The 22,256-nt window shown below is 31.4% G+C and overlaps 1 protein-coding gene across 5 annotated transcripts in view; it reads right to left on the reverse strand.

Annotated features, from left to right (window-relative positions):
• Window positions 1–2,791: 2,791 nt before the first annotated feature.
• The window catches only part of LOC110669126 (beta-galactosidase 6), a 120,479-nt gene continuing 101,014 nt past the window's right edge, over window positions 2,792–22,256 (reverse strand). For 2 of the 5 annotated variants that reach the window (XM_058129257.1, XM_021830625.2), the window contains exons 15-17: window positions 14,437–14,544; window positions 13,991–14,136; window positions 10,327–10,608 (exon numbers count right to left, since the gene is read on the reverse strand). In XM_058129257.1, the coding sequence (XP_057985240.1) occupies window positions 10,446–10,608; window positions 13,991–14,136; window positions 14,437–14,544 (417 nt within the window). In that variant the 3' untranslated portion in view covers window positions 10,327–10,445. Of the gene's footprint in view, window positions 2,858–10,326; window positions 10,609–13,990; window positions 14,137–14,436; window positions 14,545–22,256 lie in introns of those variants that run through there. The other 3 variants (XR_009140794.1, XM_058129258.1, XR_009140793.1) reach the window with 3 other exon arrangements.

A 22,256-nucleotide genomic window follows, 5' to 3' on the forward strand; every position in this document is an offset into this window, starting at 1 on the left:
TAATTAACTCAAATATTAATAAGAAAAATTTAGGAAAAATTTTTGAAATAAAATACAACCAAGTTAAACGAGCCGGTGCCCAAGCGATGGGTAACCAGAGGGAAGTTGCGGTTCTCGCAACGATGAGCCCTAGACCAGGGGAAAAATTCATAAAATAATTTTTGGGACTCCATAGAAGGGTCATTGAGGTTCCTATGGCATTAGAATGCCATGAAAATATTTAGAAAAGTTTTTCAATCGGTACAGACAATTTTGACCCGTTAAGCCAAACGGAGGGCATTTTGGTCATTTCGCCTTCAGAGACGATTTTTGGCCGACTTGTCCAGTTGAGTAAATAATTATTATGACATAAAATATGAATAAATATTGCTAAAAATTAAATTGGAAATGAGTAGAGGAAAGAAGAAAAGAAAATGAAAGAAAATGCTAATTATGACATCATATGGTGTCATTTAAATTTCCTCCACCAATCACAATTTGTTAAACTCATTAAAAGAGATAAAAAAGACCAAAAATAGGAAAAACCAATCTGCATCTTCAACCTTGGGCAGCCTAAAAAACGTTGAGAGAGAGAGAGAGAAGAGGTTCCACCATTAACACTCCATTCAAGCTCCATTTCTCTCTTTGTTCCACCATAAAATCCCTTCTTCACTTCATTAAAACTTGTCCACTCATCTTGGGAAAGTGTTTGGCAGCCTAGAAAAGGAAAGAAAGTGAAGTTTGAGCTTGGAAAATTCTGCCCTACAAGAGGTTAGTGCCTATTTAAACTTAAATCCCTTTTATTCCATGTTAGAGACCTAAAATAAGCAAGAATTTGTAAATTAAGTGGATGAAATTTATGTATATGTACTCCATAAATTTCGGCTGCCCTAAGGAAGAAATAGGATTGACTGTTTTTGAATGGACTTGGAATGAACTAGAAATCATGTATAAAGTATATAAACATAAGGAAATGAATTAGTTAGTCAACTAGGGTAATTTGTACAAATCTTGAATTTGAGTTAGGGTTTGGGAGTGAAAACTTGACTTTGCTTATGAAATTGTTAAAGAACATTCTAATGGTCAATTAGTGACCATTTGAGGTAATTTGACCATAATTTGAAGTGCATTAGAGTGTTACAAAGTGTTTTGGTAGGCTGCCTAGTGACAAAGCAGGAGGCTGTGAGTCCAGCCTGTTTGGACTGCCATATCTTTGGCTGTGTAGGTTCAATTGGTGTTTGGCCAATTGTACATGAAACTAGACTTATAATGGCACAATTTTGCTGAAGAAACCATGCCCAAAAGACCAAAGCAAGTGGACCAAAAGTTGGCCCCAATCCGGATACCCTGCAATCAGCTTCTGCAGAATGATCAAATGAACAGTAATTCATTTGGCCATAACTCACTGTAGAATGGTCCATTTGACCTGAAATTTTTACAGCAACAAGATAAGACATAGAAAAACAACTTTCATGAAGAAACCTACCCCAAAATATGTCACACCCTACCCCTCTGTAAGGCATAACATGATCCCGTAGTATACCTAATGAATTACCAACTCCGTCTACTGATAACCCACTAAATATACTACAAGGGATTTTAAAAACTTTTCTTACTTCTTTTACCGTTGTGAGCACTATTTACAGGTGTTAAAAACTTTGGTGAACTAAAGTGAAACAACTAACTCATTTGATTTATTTGGAATTTCTGTAAAAATTTTAGCAGAGTGCCATCTGTATTTTGGACAACACAGTTCTTCAGAAAACCTGTAAAAAGCACTTCAATAATGTTCCAAATCTCAACTCCAATATATTTCTCAACACAACAATTTATCAACTCAATTCCATAGAAATTTTTCAAAGTCTGAGATAAGGAAATATAATACAGCTTTTACAAGTCAAAACAAATTTCATAATTATTTTACAACTTCAAGGTACAATTTGAATTTACAATCGCTCAAAACCAAAAACAAAATGTACATACAAAGGTCATACATTACAAGACAAAATGCAAAATACCGTATACTCATTATACCTGTAATCCTCATTGGATGTATATGCACTGTCACGCTCTCTGCCTCTCTACTGCGATAAAGAATAAAGCTATCGCTGAGACAATGTCTCAGTGGTGCACAACATTAACCAAATACAAATTTAAATCACAATTCATAAATCATGTAAATAGTGGATACTTAAAACCATAGTCAAATTCAAAACAATAAAGGTCAATAAGAATTTAAAACTCCATTTCTCAATATCACAATAGATTTTCATAAGTCAGATCATGTTTGAATTCAAAAGACAATATATGTCGATGAGAGTTTAAATCCAATTCACAATCTCAAATTACACATCAATAAATCACACACAGCTTAATCATGATCCATAGTTCAATTCGTCCCAAAAGCCGATGGCTAATGAGGTATTCAATTCGTCCCAAAAGTCGATGACTAATGAGGAATAACATGGCTAGCTAGCAAAAATATGAGTACTCATCCAATTCGTCCTCAACAGGCACACACCTCAACACTTCAGCCAGAGAGGCAATTCAATTCGTCCCACTAGACAAGCTAATGAGGAATACAATCAATATACATGATAGCTGTGGTTTCAAACCATTTCCAATGCTTTTAAATCAATAAGTATCCATCAATGTCATTCAAACAATTTTTCACAGTTACAAACCATTCACAATATTTTTCAATCAATAAGTGTCCATCAAACTCATTTCCACAATTTAAAACAATAATATACAAATAGTCAATATTTATTTCAATTGAAAATAATTCAAAAGAAACAGTTGTTGTGCACAAACCTCTGATGACTGTCTCCCTGGTCTGGACTCAGTATTTCCTTCCCTTTCCCTGAGTCTTTAGTAACTGAGAAATACAATTTGAAGTGTTTCAGTACTAAATTAAACTGTCTCTATCGATGGTGTTTGGTAAATAATGCACTGAACTCAATTATTCACTTAATCACCTAATATACCGACCCTCGTTGCGTTTTAGGTAAATTAGGTTTTAGTGTCGTTAATATGTCACATTTGATACGGTTTTAGGTTTGGTATGTTTTACCAAAGTCATTTCCTTAGTGCATTTTAATGCAAATTGCTGGATTCCGGGACACTGGTTTGACCTAACCGGACGATCTAGTTCCCTCGGTTTTCGGGTCTCGGTCGAAACTACAAACTTGTAGATCTAGGTCTTATGGACTGCGGTGCAAAATTTTAGGTCAATCCGAGTTAAGTAGACCGAGTTATGGTCATTACACTATTGCTGGTCAAATGGTACCAAATTAGGTTAATTTTAGGTCAAATTGGTCAATTCTGGTTCGGCCAGTTTTTGGACCCGAACTTGTGCAAGTTGTTTGACTTGCTTATGGTCATTTCTGGGCTTTGGTGTCTGCATAAGACTTGTAGGTATGGGTCTTAACTATTCTTGGTTAAAATTTCAGGTCAATTGGACCTGGTTTGAGTGAGTTATGGCCTAAACACTCACTGCTGCCCAATTGGTCATTTTTCAGGTCCTAATTGCACCTAATCCGAATTGGTCATTTTCTTAGGTCACCTTGCAAGCAGAATTTTGGTATGGTTTCTCAATGAAAGTTGGCACATTTTGTGCCTAGTTTCACCTCAAATTGGTCTCATACCAATTGAGGTTACACATTTAAGGTTATAGGCTAAAATGTACACTGCCCTCAATATGCCTTTCACACCCCACTTCAAACACACATTTACCTTTGCAATTTGTTTACTTACCTACCAATCTGTTTTGGTACATTACCAAAAGCATTTTCTACATTACATCAACATTACTTTGGGCAGATTACCATTACCCTCAACACACCAATTATAATTCACATTTACAATTTCTAAGTACCATTACATACACACCTAACCATTACAAATTTTACATACAATTTACAATATCAATCTACATACATATCATCAATCCTTCTAGGTCAATATTCTGCCTACACTTCCTTCAATATATACATTTACTCAAGTGTTCCCAAGCTGCCGCAAACCTTCTTCAACATCAAAGTGCCGTCCAACTTACCAATTCCCATCCAAGTGCATAAATCACCATATAAACATGAAGTAATTCACTAGGTTACTAACTCACCATGATCAACATTATTTCTCATCAATTATATGCATAATAAATCACTAAATGCGTGACCCCATGGCTGTCCAAAAATGGCTATCTCAATAACTACTTAAACTTTAAAATTTCCTTCACAAAATTAACACCCATAACATGAACATAAAGTTTAACAAAGGAATTCTCAAAAGTGTAAACTTACTTTTGATTGTAACTTGCTAAACCTTCACCAAACTTCTCAAATTTGGTATCAATATCTTCCTTGTGATGTGTAGACAAAGTTTAATGAAGAACCCTAGGTGATTTGGGGTTGAAATGAGGGGATGGATCAAGCTTTACCCAAAACGGCCATGGAGGTTTTTGTGTTCTTCAATTCGGCAATATTGAGAGGACATGAGGAAGATGAGATTTCAGCTGGTTAGTGGACTTACTTCAGCCATATTTATGTTTAATTAAATCCCTAGTGGTCCACTAACTAAATTTAAATCATATTTTAAGCTAACTTTCACTTAATCCCACATTTAACCTTGATTTTAGCTATTTACTTTAGGTACCACTAAATTAATTTTTCCTTTTATTTTCTAAGTGTAATACTATTTATTTTTAATGGACATTTAGGTCAAAAGACACTTCGGGATGTGAAATGACCATAATGCCCCTGTTCGGGTTACGTTCCCGATTTTTCGGTATTACCGGGTTTTGTCTGTTTTTCGATTTCTCACTTTTCTTTGTACTAATTATTTAATTTTTCTTTGATCTTTCTAATGATATTTATTCTTTAACAAGGGTCTATTTAAGTCCTAAAAATGTTTTCCAGGGTTCCATGATCGCAGTATTAGTCAACGGTCCACGCCGTGACTTCCCGGTGCGGTCACCCATCGTTAGGTTTCCCGGCTCGTATAACTTGGTCACATTTCTTTACTATCATTTTTCCTTTGTTTTTCTTGTACTTTCTTTTCTTGTATTTCATTATTTTATGTCTCCTCACTCTCATTGAAGTGTGGTTCTAGGCATCCTAGCTGTCCGGTCGGCACTGGTCACCGGAACAGCAGAACGCACTACCGAACTTAGGGGTGTTACAAAATATGACCAGAACCTATCCGAAAAGGCAGTGGCAGTCATTGTTCATGGTACTGTAGATTTGGTAAATTCTGCAGAATTGAAATCCGGCCAGCTGTGGTTTTTGGACCATATCTAGAGCTACAAAACTCCAAATGGAGTGATTCAAAAAAGGAAATTCAACTAGACAAAATGAGGAACAACTTTCATGTTTACCATTTCCTCAAATTCTCAATGTAACAATCCCTAATGGAACAGTGAACTTAAGGTACAAAATCTGAAATTTCTGCCCCTTAGTGCTAAGCTTGGAAATGGATTTGGTAACTTATTCCAACAAGTTTTAAATGCAAAATGTGGTACATTGGGAGTGTTAAAACCAATGCACCTATTTTCTATCCAAAAGTCAACATTTTTGTTGACTAATAAAGTGAATAGTGACACCAAAACTTGAAATATGAAATGTACTTACATGAATAAATTGTAGAATGAATAAATGTGATAAAAGTGTCATTTGTGATTTAGGTTCCCATCAAGAGAGAAAGGTTAGCCTAGTTTCCACTCTAAAATTGTCCAATGGAATAGTAAACTTAGGTAGTAAAAACTGAAAATTTAGAAATGCATCTAGGGGACTTTAAATTGCAATTGGCAATTAATACTAGCAAATGTAAAACTCAAAATGTGGGATCTTGGTGTAATTAAAATTAATATATCCATTAAGTATAAAAAAGTCAACATTTTGGTTGACTAGTAAGGTGAATAGTAATCAAAATGATTAGTAAATTAAGATGAAGACCTAGAACCAATTCTAAGCTTAAATGCTTAGAATTGTATGACAAATGTGGACTATGCATCTTAGTCAAAATTGTTAAAAGGAAATTAAGAGCATAAATTTGAAGTCCATGAAATTTTCATGGATTACTGGAAACATGAAAAATAAGTCATCTAATTGATGTAAATAGATAGTTAGGGCTTATATGCTCATCACAAATGGAATTCATAAAATATTAGTAACTCAACTTGAAATATAAAATTTGCAATTACATAAGTAGATTCTTGAATGTATAAATGAGAAAAGGAAAAATGTTTTGAATACAATGGTACATGTGAACCATATTAATGTATGAATGAGACATTAGTTCTCATTATTGTAGAAAGGAGAAGTATTTTGAGTACAATGGTATAAAAACGATAATTGATGTGAATTGTGATCATATAAATGATCAAATGAATGTATGAATTATAATTGAAATTTATTATGAAATAATGAATTCATAAAACACAATATATTAATGTTTAATGATATTATGTGCCCTTGTATTGCCTAGACATGTGTGTCAGATTGGATAGTTTGGCATGCCAATAGGGTATTGTTTTAGCAGTACTGCGAAAGGCTTTATGCCCGTATTTAAGGCTTTATGCCCGTATTCATGGCTTTATGCCAACATTCATGGCTTTTATGCCCGATTATGTGATATCATGGCTTTTTAGCCATACTGACTGCATACGTGGTTGACGTTCTGCGTCCCATGGTATGACGGCCCGAGGCACCGCGGTGTCCAGCCAACGACCGTTATCCAGATTTAGTCGACTGTCATAGGTTACTTGGGCAGTGTAATTTATTGAAATAAATTAAGACTATTAGTAATTAAAAATATTAGAAATGAAATAAATGAGTTAATAAGACTTCAAAAGAATTAGTTAGAATTATGAAATGATCCAAACCACATAAAAATTGTTAAGTAAAATGATAAAGGAGTTGCAAAAAAAAATAGGTATAACTTAACTAAATGTTTTAAATGTACCTTCTATTGCCATATGAATATAAACTGAGTATTTTTATTAATTCTGTATATTGTACATTATCTCTGTGAATTTAGGAATTAAACGCTTCCAAAGTGGAATAAATTAGAACAAAAGATAATTAATATTAGACACATTGTATTAAATTAAATTGATTCTTAAATATTCAAATTATGCTTCTTTCTTTCTTTATTTGTATATTTTATTTTCTTATTATATTATTGCACCACTAAGCAGCAATGCTTAGCGCGATGGATTTGTTTCCTCGCGCAGGTACTTTGACTAAGATTTTTGGAATCCAGATCTGCAGAAGTGTCTGAAGTATTCAAGGTTGTCACCTCCTCAGCAATGCATGTAGATAGGGCCCATATAGATCCTATTTGGTATTTTGTATAAAATGCTAGATATTGTATTATGATGTAAATTATGAAATTTTGTAATTATTTTGTAAATTATGTAAATTAAGGAAATTTGAAAATTTTACTTATGTGATTTGAGCATGAATGAGATTGTATTGATTTGAAGACAGATTTGAAATATATAGATAATGCATGGAAATGAATGTGAAATTGAGATATATGAATGAGATGGTTATGAAAATAATTAATGAGATTTTATTTGTAAAATATTATTGAAATTTTCAAACAGGTAAATAGTAAAATACGTCAACTGGTAATAAAATAGGGGAAACTCCACTGGTTTGTCCGTCAAAAAATAATTAATATTAAAATATAATGAGATCAAATTATGAAAGGAATAAAGTAAGATAAGATAGGGTGCTCCGGCACCAAATGTAGCACACTTTGCTCAGCTATACTGTAGTCGGGTGAGGGGTGTTACATTGAGGGAGAAGAGAATTTATATCCAAGAAGAGAATTAACATTCAAGAGTCAATTTACATTCAAGAAAGCACATCAACCTTAAGGGAGACAAGGGAGAAATAAGATCTGCAAGATTGCTAGAAGAGATTTTCAGCTGAAGTTCCAAAAGTCCAAGGCTGCAACTCTCTTTCTGGGTTCTTTCACTCTATTTTCTTATCATGTCTTCTCTTTATCTTTTTATAAACTTGATTGTAAAACTAACCATGGGTGAGTAGGTTCTTTATTCTAGGGTTAGGGTGTAGCACTCAATTTTATTATGGATCTGATTTGATTTTATGTAATACATTGGGTATTTTATTCTTTGATTCAATCTCTTATGATCTTAATGCATGCTATGTGTTGGTACCCACTCAGTATTGATTATAGATATTAATTGAAGTACTGAAAGGTGAAGATTAATATTAGAAAATCATGATTTTGAACCTAGCAAATCTGACCTAGAGATAGGCTGATGACCTTTGTAGAGTTCCAAAATTAATCAAAGATCTTAAAGGGTTTTAATTAATTTAATCACTATGAAAGTAGGGTTTATATTAATTAAAATATACCTTGAGTGCCTTGAGAGAGAACTTAAGATAACTTAGGATTAATTTCCATCAAAGTAATAATCTCCCATTTATTGAATGAATCAGATTGATTATATAATTGATTGAGAACCCCTAGCTCTAGAATGCCTTTATCCATTAGTATTTTATTTTAGTTAATTATTTAGATTTTATTTCTTTCAATTTAGATATAATTATTATTTCTCTATAATTCGATCGTCTAGATTAAAATCACTATAGTTTGGTACTCAACACTGTCCTTGTGGGAATGATACTCTACTCATCACTTTATTACTTGTTAGCGATCCGTGCACTTGCGGTGGTTGAAAAACTAGCAAATAGAGATTCAAGAAAGGACTTGAGCTTTTCATCCTAGCCTTGGCCGAACTTTGCTTGGTGGACTCTCATTGGATTTTCAAGTTTGTTATTAATAAAGAGAGATTGTTTTCCTTGTTTACGAATTCTTTAATTCGTGTTTTGTTTTTGTTTGCTAGAATGAGTGAGTAGTTTGTTAATCTAGTAAGAGAATTGCTACACTATGAACATGAACTTATAAGATTTAGTTTTTTGGTCAATAAAGTTCAGTTTTTATCCATATGAATATTCTTTATCTTAAATATTGAAGTATTGATTTTACGCATACTTGTTTATCTTGATCACCTAAATGGTTATGTATAGAATTCAATTGTTGTTTATTGATTTGTGATCCGTAATTATCACATATTAATTTAACATTAAGAGCACAAAAGATAAGAAAAAGATTGAGAATTAATGGCTTCATGATTCTTAGTTTTGATTTGGTTAATCTTTGGAATTTAATGTTGTTTTGAATTGTTTTTATCATGCGCTTGACTTTAAAATCAATTTTAGATAAGATATTGATTGCAGAAGCTTTTCGAATCAATTGATAGAAGAAAAATACAAGGAATTCATCCTTGGCCGAATTGTTCATGTGATGAAAATTATCAATCAATGATTAGTTCATGATTCATAGTTAATGCATTCTCTTGCTGGGTTTTTTCAGCATATAGATTTCATCTTATTTTCATTACTTGCATTATATTTGGGTTAGATTTAGTTTGGTATCTACTTTGTTTTTTTATTTCAAAATTCTTTTATAAACCCTCCTTATTTTACTTGCTTTATTAGTTTAGTTGCATACTTTAATTTTTAATTGATCTAGATCAACATTCTCTATGGGATCGACACCTTGCTTTCCATCTACTATAAGTTTTGTGTATTTAGATAGTAGGGTTATATTTAATTATTGCACTCGGCACACATCAGTTTTTCTAATGTGAAAATTTAGATGGACATATTAGTTGGATTTCTAAGATGAACAAAAGAAAAGTCAATAGATTTTCATGTGAGCTCTATAAGTTGTTAGAGTATATTTAAGATACAAAGATATCCATAAGGAAAAGAATACTCTTGATAGAGGATGAGATTGTTTACTATAAAAATCATGAAACTCGAGGCATATTATTGTAGGTAGAATTAGATGTCAATTTATACCTTCTTGTTAATAAGAGTGAATTTTGTTGTTCCTAGGTCCCTTGCAAAAGAACTTATAAATCAGAAGACACGTTCGAAGGAGAAGTACAACAAATCTATTAGATATTTGAGCAGCTAATTTTAGTTGCCATTTGGATCATGCATATCAACATATTCAATTTTGCTGACTACAGGGAATTTTATAAATTTTATTTTTGATAATTTAGGTTTATTGGATAGTAATTCGAATGAAAAGTCATCTTCCAGTCTATAATTGAGAAGTGCCTAAATTCTTTTCCCAACACATTGATAAGATTTTGTTAATCATAGGTCATGAGTAAATATTAGGAAATTTATTCACAGGTAAGTTATGGTAGATTTAAGAAGAAACTCTACTACACTTCTAGCAGGGTCAAACTTGTTAAAATTAAATAAATTTGATTAACCAAATGATAGGATCAATCATCAATCCAAATATATTATAAAGGTAGTTACAATGTGAGTTCTGAAATGTGAACAGTAAATGGTATGATTAGTAATAGATTTGAATTTGGTTGTTACAAGTAAAATATTAGAATGAATGTATTACATTGAATTTTTGTGGAAATGGTTACCGTAAATATAATGTGGTAAGCTTTTGGTGGAAACTGTGTTTAATGAAATCTTCAAAGGATCTCCATTGGATTCTTCAAGTATAACTAAAAGATTTGCTGAGGTATTATTAAGAAATGCTCGAGGAACATGGTACCTAAAGAGAAGGAAGAGAAACAACATTAACTAATTAATTAATCAGTCAATAGAATTTTTTTCAATGGCAATATACATTAAATCATGTGAAAATAAAAGAAATTAAAGTCCTGTTAGGTATTGAGTTTCAAAGCCTGAAACTGCTTTTCTGAATAAAATCATCATTTTAAATGCTGTTAAGAAAAACAATTTGAAAAAATCTGTTTTATTATTTTAGTGTTCTTATTATTAAAATTGATCAAATTTAATTTTTAATTATTTTTTAACACTCTTTAACTAATATATTTAAAAAAGTAATTTACTCATCCTAACTAAATAGCAAGATATGCACATATAGCAAACATGCAGGCTGACAGACATTCCTAAGAATTAAAGTTGGAGAGACCATCAACTTAAGAGTATGTAAACTCAAAACCCAATTAACCTACTGTAACCGATTTCTACGTTACTTTTACTGACATGTCAGTGAGAAGATTAAAAAATTTATATTTTCTCTCTCTATTAAAAAAAAAAAAACCTAAATAATTATAAGTAATAGTAACTAATTTCTCTCATCTCTTTCCCTCTCCTATTTTCTCTCCACCCTACCTGACGTCTGCCCTTACCCATCATCTTCTCACACAGCAAAGCTCATCCATTTAAACTCACCACCGTCGGCAACCAAGGGAGACTCAACAGCCACTGTCGATGTTACCTCCATCATTGTCTTGAGGGACCTCTTCGTGCAACACCTCGCAATGTCACAGTTCGAAGTCCAGGCACCGTTGCTCTAGAGGGGCCACCTTGCCGTCGCAACCCAAGCGAGATCCTTGAATGGAACGCGAACTTCCCCAATACATTTTTTGCTAGTGAATCAGACTCTTTAATCGATTATGATATTTAAAAAATGTTGCAATTAGAGGGAAGAAATTATTGATTCTGTTTCATAGATTGTTTCGTTTGGTAAGATTGTTGGGAGCTGGAATTGGATGGATGTGATTCAAAGAGCTTAAGGGAGGGGGAAAGGCATTCTGCATGGGTTAGAAGGCATGGCTAGAGGGAATAGCTATTGGGATGGGAAGAAGATGGAGGAAGGAATGATGACTGGGTGTGATGTTTATGTGCTTGGTCAAGAGTGGGCATGGGACGGGAGAATGAAGAATGATTGAAATGTTTGGCCCATGGATGTTGACTAGCCATTACATTTTGCGCAACAAGCACAAGTTAGTACATATTGAAAAGTTTGGCCTATGGATGTTGAAATTGGTTCAATAAGAACAAGCGCTCCAGTGCAGAGAAATTTATTATAAAACTTTTTTAATTAATTAGATTTTTTACAAGTGCAGAGAGAATATAATTTTTTTTAGTCTTATAATGCTACATCGGCAAAAGTAACTTGAAAATTAGTTACACTAAGTTAAAGGAGAGTTTTTAGTTAATAAAATGGATGTTGAGGGCATTTCAAGTGATAAATCAAAATTTAAATATTTTATTATTACATATTACTAAATTGAGGTGCACGTAATTTAATCAAGAATTTTATATATATATATATATATATATATATATATATATATATATATATATAGGTTATTATTTTAGTTTATAGTATATTTCCTAAAAAGTTATTGTGAGTAAATCAAACATTAAATGAATTTACATGGTGACTTTGAGGATGTGAGGTTTTTTTTTTTTAAATTGATTTTAATAGAAGCTCAAATTTAAAATTTATAGTTTTAAAAATGATTTCAATACCACTAAAACGAAGTAAGTCTATTTTGTGCTAAAAAAATTATCATATGAATCTTAAAAGACATTTTGAGTAAGTATGTGAGGAAAAATTTTGCAAAACACCATCATTTAGGAATTAACTCTTGAGAAATTATTAGGCGCAGTCGTTTCATGCATAATGGTTAGATTTTAATTGTTAATTATAATGAAATCCATATAAAATTCATCATGATTAATTATTATAATAGAATCATTGCACATACGCAAGTTGCATTCTAAAATTTCTCCTAATTTATGAGTTACAAGTAGAGTTTACTTATTTTAAGTCAACACATTATTACATATTTATCATTTTATCTTAGTGTCATCTGAATAGTTGTTGATAATATAAACTAATAGCGAATAATTAAAATAAAATTTTTTATTATCAACTAAATTGATAAACTAACAATATAAGAAAATCTTCTCTCTAGAAATCCCTCTCCTTCATATTTTTTTCATCATTTCTCCTCTCCACCCTAATTTCCTATTTTTGATATCCTCTTTGGATCGCAATGATGAAAACATCCATCGATGACAACCCCTTCCCTTCCTTTTCTACTGATTTTTTTTTCGCTTTTTACTTTTTTTTATGTTTTTTTCTTATAACTATGAGATTTATGTCTATTTGAAATAAATTTTAAGCATATCATTTCAAATATATTATTATTAATAAATATTGAGTGAATAAATTTCATATCTGTTTTTATTGGTAGATCTTGAGCATTGCTACTTCTTTAGTGGGATTTTTGTTGTATTTCGATCCCTCCTTTAATGGAGCTATTCCTCCTCGTTAAGGAGTTTTTATGTGTGTATTATGGTGAATTATTTTACTTTTTGGAAAAGCGTGCTCTATCATGCATAGATTCTTCCTTTAGTACAATATTTAAATTTGAAAGTTATCTAACGGGACTCCTAAAAGAAACTATAGAGTTGAAGGGTGGACTGCACTACCCATCTATTATCAACACAATTAGATAATTCAAATTATTTATATTTTTTTATATAAGTGGTTGATTAATATAATATGTTGATTTATGTCTCACTTTCATATTCTAATTTCAATTTAATGGAGAGAGGAGGGGATCAAAAAGTTCAAGATTCATTTCAATCATTATGATAATCCTTATTTCGGTACCTCAAATTTATTGGGTATAAATGAATCGATTGAAATATTTTGAAGTTCATTAAAAATGTTAAGAAATTCAATTATAAGTTGATACTTAGTATAATTAGTACGCAAAAAAATTTGTTTAAAATTATATATATATATATATATATATATATATATATATATATATATATATATATATATATATATATATATATATATATAACATTGATTCTACCAAATTTAATAAAATTTTAAATGAACTCTAAACTAAAAAGATTATAAATTTGACTTAACTAAAATTTGTAAGATTTATATATACTCTATATATTTTATTTACAAGATATAAAAAAAATAATTAGTTAATTGACCAATAAAAAACATTAATTTTCATTCATTTATAAATAAAATTCATTTCTTTTGTAATTAATTTTCTAAGAGATAACAGTTTGGAAAATATATAGAATTTAATCTATAAGGATGTAGGTACAAAAAAAAAAAAAAAGATTTTGTAGATGCTTACCATGTTTGTGAAGGATGGCCTTTGGATGTGAGAAATGAAATCCAATAGCGACCTATGCTTTGTCCGTTGACCCATGCTTGGCCTTTGCCCATTGTGGTAAGGTTTAATATCACTGGATCATTTCCTTCTGGTGCCTCAAATTCTGTCTGCCAAATCATCAATTTATATTATAGGCAAAATAAGATTTTATTTATATTTATATTTAATTGATAAATGAGAATGAATTGAATATATATGATAGGTATAAATGAGAATGATCCATACATCTAATGAACCAATTATTTTACATTAATAAGGCCTCATTGTAAAATGCCATTGTTCAGTAAGGGATTTTATGTGCACAGTTTGATAAAATATAATAAATATTTTTCATTATTTCTATTATATTATTGGAAAAAGGAATTTGATTAATTACACGTAAAGAACCAGTAAATTAATTTATGTACCTTAAACCAAGTAAGGGGCTGAGCAGTGGAGAGATCAGCTTTCCTCCAATCAACACTATCCAAAAGTTCCTCTCTGTATATCTGTATGTTCTCTCCAACCAGCCCTACCTGCAGTAATGATGGACAATATAAAACAATTTTATAATTAGGAAAATTATTAGTTTTCAATGATTATAATTTGAAGTGACGAATAGCATTCAAATTTGAATTATTTCAATTTCCAATTATTTTAGATGTGTATTTCATGAGATTCAAATTACATCATTATTGTGAATTGATTTGAGTTACCAATGATTTAACATAATTAAAAGAATTTTAAATTGAATTCAGATCATTTTAGATATTGAATCTTTTGAGTTAAAATGTTAAAAATCTTTTTAAAAAATTAAATTTGTTATTTTAATTTTTAGTTAAAATTCAAATTAATCAGATTATATTTTTTTTTCTTTCTTTCCTTTAATCTCCCCTTTGGATGGTCAATCATGAATGTTTTTACTAGCAGCAGCTCCTACCCTTTCTTTTATCCTAGTTTTTTTTTATCCGTTTGAAAATATGTTGGACATATTTCCCCATATCATCATTATTGATATATTTTAAGTTAATAAATCTCAAATTTATTTTTATTGATAAATCTTGAATTTTTTTGTGGCATTTTCTCTCCTTTAATGGAGTTATTATACATTTTTATTGTTGAGATATTTTTATTTTTTGAGAAATTTACTCTACAAGATGCATATATTTCCTTTAATAAGAAACATAAATTTGGAGATTATATGATAAGGTTTGTAAAAAATAATAATAAAAAAAAACTATGAATTTAAAGAGTAGAGTGTATAACTCGCCTATTAGCTAATCTATATGCTCTATTAACACTATCAGATCTTTCAAATTCTTTATATTATTTTATACATGAGTGGTTAGTTTCATTCAAGAAAAAAAAATATAATATGTTGGTTTTTACTTCTCTTTTGTACTTTATTTCTAATTAATTAAATATTTATTCCATTTCTATCAAAAAAAAATCAGGTTATATAAGTCTTTGAGTTGGCTCACAATTTCATATTTAATTTTGCAAATTATTTAAATTTGGATAGTTTCAAGTTGATTATAAATTTAAGCGGTTTACAATCATACATTATTTTTACCAATAATGAGAGAAATAGGGTATGTAAGAGAGAGAGAAAGAGAGAGAAGGATAATAAGTTAAGTATAATGGGTTTAGAATAAAAGAGCAATTTGACTTCTAATCGGTAGTGACATGTAACTTATCTATCCTAATGCTTTCTAATGTCACAGATACAAACAATGTCTACAAGATGCATATATTTCCTTTAATAAGAAACATAAATTTGGAGATTATATGATAAGGTTTGTAAAAAATAATAATAAAAAAAACTATGAATTTAAAGAGTAGAGTGTATAACTCGCCTATTAGCTAATCTATATGCTCTATTAACACTATCAGATCTTTCAAATTCTTTATATTATTTTATACATGAGTGGTTAGTTTCATTCAAGAAAAAAAAATATAATATGTTGGTTTTTACTTCTCTTTTGTACTTTATTTCTAATTAATTAAATATTTATTCCATTTCTATCAAAAAAAATCAGGTTATATAAGTCTTTGAGTTGGCTCACAATTTCATATTTAATTTTGCAAATTATTTAAATTTGGATAGTTTCAAGTTGATTATAAATTTAAGCGGTTTACAATCATACATTATTTTTACCAATAATGAGAGAAATAGGGTATGTAAGAGAGAGAGAAAGAGAGAGAAGGATAATAAGTTAAGTATGATGGGTTTAGAATAAAAGAGCAATTTGACTTCTAATCGGTAGTGACATGTAACTTATCTATCCTAATGCTTTCTAATGTCACAGATACAAACAATGTAGTGCATTTTTATATAGATAATTATAAAACCCTCATTATTCAAATTTAAAATTCAAGGTTAAATATTGATATTTTGAGGATGACCAAAGATAAAGTAGGCCAAAAATATTCAAAGTTCAAAACTGCTAAGTATGGAGAAAAAGAAGGATATATAGGATTTGGCATCAGAACATGATCAATGCATACTTAACCCAATTCCATGGACACTAAGAACATGATCAATGCATACTTAACCCAATTCCATGGACACTAAGAACATGATCAATGCTTAATAAGAGCACATATAATATGCTTAAAATGCAGGAATTTGAGCTAGAATAAGAAGAGGAATTGAGCTTGTTTGGAGTTAAGAAGACTAGATCTAAATGGGGTCAAAATTGAAGCATTTACTAGGCTGGAAGAATGGGCCTAGAAGACACAAATCCAATCCTATTAGGCATGTAAAACATGTGATATAGATTCCAAAAAGGATTTGGAGTTGTTTTACTTCATATTTATCTCTTTAAATGTTGTTAATTATCTATTCTAAAAGTTTTTGCTAGATTTTAGGGTTTACCTAAGATTTAGGCTTAAAACAAAGAAATGTTTATCTTATCATTAAGAACACCTAAAACCTAGTGGAAAAAGGATTTAATCACCATATAGGATGTCCTCTTTGTGAATGGTGGCTATATTGACTTTATTTCATCTTTCCTACTTGCCTTAGGTTTACTTTTTGTCCTATTTTTATCTTATTTTAGTTTATGTTTATCCTATTTATAAAAAAGGTGGCACATGTAGGATTCTATTACATATTCCTAGTAGGATTGTTTCTTTGTTTGGGTGCCTATACAAAGGCCTCACTTTTGTAATTTTTCATTATCCAATTATCTCTTGAATAAATTGTTGCTCTTTTCTTATCACTTGATTGCAAGTGTGGTGAATACTTTTGACTTATCAATCTTCATTGATTATGGCATCTAAATTAGACTTATCATATTCCATAGCTTCTGGAGTGAGTGGCATTTTCTTTGGTGTTGTTTTCTTCTTTATGGTGATTTAATCTTATCAATGTAATCTTCATCACCATTCTATCTATCTCTTACCTTTCTATTTTCTTTGTTTTGTGCTGTTTTCCATAAAAACTACTTTAGGTTCATCTTAGTAGAATTAGTGATTTTGTGTTTTTGCTATCAAAACAATATTCCTTTTGTATTCTTTGGGCACATCAGTTTGGTATTAGAGCTTAGGATTTGGTAGCACTTTGACATAGTGAAACACTTAAGGGAGTGACCAAATCCCCAAACCAAACCTATTAAAACACATGAGAGTTTTGTTGCGTGAATCATGTCAAGCATGAAACAACTCATAAAGCTGCAACAAAGGCAAGAGGAGGTCATGGATTAACTTGTAAAAATGACTCAAACCTTAAATGTGATGATTTTGAAACAAGGAAGTATGAGCGTGGAGAAATATTTGATAGAGTTTCTGATGTACTACACTTTGCAAGTATAAACATTTATTAGATTTCTTAGTGGATTAAGGTCTGAAATTGCAAATCAAGTGGAGTTGTAACCTTTTGAGACTTTGGATGAGCTAACCTAGCTTGCATGTCAAGCGAAGTGGCAATGTAGACGTGGTACCAAGACAACTTCTACATCACCAAAGTTCCACTCAGAAGAACAAAAGGAAAGTTTGTAACCTTTACATGATGAAATTTAGGACAAGCATGAGGCACCCTTGAAAGAGGAAGAGCAGGAAAGTCTTATGGAAGAATCTAATATACATGTTGATTAGGGTGAGATGCTTGCCTTAAGTTCACAAGTAAGAAGGATAAGGAAACCATGGAGGAAAGCAAAATGAGGCATGATAATGAAAAGGAGATGCTTGTCAATCATCCTGTCATAAGCATAAAAAGCATGTTAAAGAAGAGCAATATGAAAACATAATGCCTTTTTCTCTAAGAATTCACAATGAGGATGTATTTTCTTTTCCAACTTTCAGGTCCTTCATCGAAGAAGAGGAGCATGTCATGGTGCCAAATATATTTGAACCTTTTGTTCCTCCACCACAAAGAAATCATAATGCGTTTGATGAGGTTTATGAGTATGTGATGATGAACTAAGTGCTAAGAAGGAGGGGCTTCAAGATTCATGCGCGGTTGTTATCATTTGCAAAGAATCGAATTTGAGGACAAATATTTTTTTAAGAAGGGGTTATGATGTGCTACATCATGGGGCATACTTGACCCATCTCTATGGACATTAAGAACATGATCAAGGCATGATGAGGACACATAGAATATGCTTCAAATGCAAGAATTTGGGTGATGTAGTCAAATCATATAGGCATTTAGGAAACATATTCATTGCATTTTGTTAGTAATTTATTACTTTCATATTTATTTTCAAGTGTTTTTAATTTTCCTTTAATTTCAGCATTAAATTGGTCTGATTCCTTGATTTTTGGCCACTATTAGGTATATATCGATGGCTCAAGATGGCATGGAGGCAATTAGAGGAAGTCCAGTGCTTGCAAACTTTATAGGGTGTGTGATATAGCACTTTCAATTCAATTATGGATTTGGTTTGATTTTATTTAATAAATTGGGTATTTTGTTTTATGATTCAATCCCTTCTGTTCTTAATGTTTGCTATGTATTGAGCTCCATTTAGTATTGATTTTATATATTAATTGAAGGATTAAAAGGTGAAGATTAATATTGGAATAACCGAATTTTGAACTTAGGATTCTTAATCTCGAGATAGGCTAGAATTCTATGTGGATTTAATAATCAATCAAAGAATATAATGGGTTTTAATTAATTTAATTACCACGAAAGTAAGGTTTGGGTTAATTAAAATAGAACTTGAGTGCCTTAAGAGAGGACTAAAAAAAACTTAGGATTAATTTCCTTCAAAGTAAAAATCTCCCATTTAGTAAATGAATTTTATTTAATCTATAATTGATTGAAGTGTGAACTCTTAGCTCTGGAATATTTTTATTAATTGATATTCTAGTTTAGTTAATTATTTTAGATTTTATTTCATTTTATTAGATTTAAATTGCTACTCTACAATTTAATTGTCTAGATAATTGTAATTACTATTTAGTTCAGTACTCAACACCGTCCTCATGGGAACGATACTCACTTATCACTTTTTACTCGTTAATAATCTATGCACTTGTGGAATTTTGCACAATAAGTTTTCATTGCTGTTGTCTAGTGCTTTGATGTTGAACAATATGCAATTTAATTAGTTTAAATATTTTATTTCATTTTATTTAATTCTTATACCTCAATTGGCTTGTTTGATCTCTTTGTACGACCAAAGGTAAACTAGAGGAGGAACTGCTTGAATTAGATCTAGAAATAGACAAAACTCTGAAAGCTATTAAAAAGGCAAAGAAGCCATAAGAGGCTGAATCTTCAACAATGGCAAAGCAGGACACCAAGCATCTAAAGAGTATGGTGCGCCTAACATTGAAGGATTTCAACCAAGTGTAACACGACCTACAATGACCGCTAATAATTTCAAGTTGAAATCTACATGGTTTTAGATGATTCAACAAAGCCAATTTTAGGGTTCTCCTTTAAAGATCCACATTTAAACCTTCAATGCTTCCCTACTCTATGTTATACATTCAAGATGAATGGGGCTTTTGAAGATACCATTCATCTGAGAGCGTTTCCATTCTCTTTTAGGGACAGGGCAAGGAAGTGGTTACTATCTCTGTCCGCCAGTTCATTCACCACATGGAATGATCTATCACAAGCTTTCTTAGATAGATATTTCCTCCTAGAAAGACTAAACTCTGGACTAAACTAAACACTTTTCTGCAAAGTGACAATAAATCTCTATATGATGCATGGAAAAGTACAACGATCTTCAGAGGGAGTGCCATACCATGGCATCCAAAATTGGCTTCTAAAATTAGCTTCTCATTTAAAATTTCTATAATGGGTTGCTAACATCAGTAAGGAGTATCATTGATTCAGTAGCTAGTGGAGATCTAATGGAAAAGACCACAACTAAAGATTTTGATCTCCTTGAGAGGGTTGCCTACCACAACTTTGAGTGGGCCAATGAAAGAGGAGACACAAGAAAATTAGCTGGGGCACTTGAATTGGATGCATTAAGCATGATCAATGGTCAATTTGATAGCTGACAAAGAGATTACATAGGTTAACTGTCAATTTAATCAGCTGACAAAGAGATTAGATAGGTTAACTGTTAATGTTGTTGGAGCTAATAACTTGGTCTATGACCAATGTGGGGCAGGACATCATGGTTTAGAGTGAAATTATTATAATGATCCTTCTTTAGAGCAATTGAACTATGTGAACAATAATGGCCAGAATTTCAACTAGAGATTGGGCAAGAACCCTTACTCAAATACTTATAATCTTGGATGGAAGAACTGCCTAAACTTCTCATGGTCCAACTAGCAGAATTAGTGCATCAATCAACAATAAGGCTATAAAGTGTCACCACTAGGGTTTTAACAAATAACTCTTAATCACCTCTAATGCTACCTCCTCATCAACCTCAACCTCAACCTCAAGAGCATAAATCATCCATGGAAGCCATGATGGAGAACTTTTTAATAGCACAGTAACAGCAAAATGAAATGATTAAGTAGCTCACCTCTAGAGTTCATCAATTAGCCAATCATAATAAAATGCTTGAGAATTAAATTGCTTAGTAGGCTCACTCTTCAAGTAAAGCCTTTGGTAATAACCAAAGATGAAACCGAAAGAGCATTGTAATGCTATTACATTGAGAAGTGGAAGGCTAGTAAAGAATCAACCGGGCAATGGTGTGTAAGAAAGAAGAGGAGAGGACGAAATTGAAAAGGCTCCACCAGCAGGAGAGGAGAAAAAGCATGAAGACAAAGGTGTTGAGGAAAAGGAGGCTAAATACTTGCCTACAAAACCATATATCCCATCTTTGCCCTTTCCACAAAGGGCATTAAAGGTGAAGCTTGATGCTCAATTTGGGAAGTTCTTAGAGGTACTCAAAAAGCTCTATATCAAATCCCCATTCATGGAAGTAATCTTTTAAATGCCATTATATGCAAAATTTTTAAAAAGAGGCTTGAGAAATACGAAGCAGTAGCCTTAATTGAAGAATGTAGTGTAATTCTTCAAAATAAACTTCCTCTAAATTTTAAAGATCCAGATAATTTCTCTATTCCTTATTTGATTGGTGAATTGAATATTGATAGGGCTTTTTGTGATCTTAGTGCTAGTATAAGCTTAATGCCCTTATCAATATGTGAAAAGCTAAAATTAGGAGAACTCAAACCAACCACCATCTCCCTACAATTGGCAGATAGATCAATAAAGTACCCTATAAGGATTTTGGAGAATATTCCACTTAAGGTTGGTAAGCTCTTTATCACACTTGATTTTATGGTGCTTGATATGGAAGAGGATGTTAGAATCCCAGTAATTTGGGAAGAATACTTGGATATTGTTGGAGCTAATATTAATGTGAAAAATAAGAGGTTAACTTTAAAGGTTGGAAAGGAGGAAATAGAATTCAATCTATTTGATACTCCTAAACAACCGGCTATAATAATTCTTGTTTTAGAGTGGATGTATTAGAAAAAAACAGAGAAATTGCAGTTGGTGCAAAACAAGATGAACTGGTGCAGAACTCAACTTTATCACCTCCCTATAATAATAATAAAGCTCCTAAGGTGAAGCTTAAGCCTTCTTATCCAAAGCTAAAGAAGTCCAACTCATCCAAAGCTAAAGAAGTCTAGCTCATCCAGGGCCTCCAAAATTGCTCCTCAAGGTGTGATTGGAGTTTTAGACAAGGAAAAAGGTGTTTTCATGGTTGATGAAAGGAATATAAAATACAAGTACATTGAAATACCTATCAAGTGTGTTGTATTTCTTTGTATTCAAGCCACTGTGATAAGGAAAAGGAGTCACACT

This window comes from Hevea brasiliensis, chromosome 10 (genome assembly GCF_030052815.1).
Source record: "Hevea brasiliensis isolate MT/VB/25A 57/8 chromosome 10, ASM3005281v1, whole genome shotgun sequence".
Classification (NCBI taxonomy): Eukaryota; Viridiplantae; Streptophyta; class Magnoliopsida; order Malpighiales; family Euphorbiaceae; genus Hevea; species Hevea brasiliensis.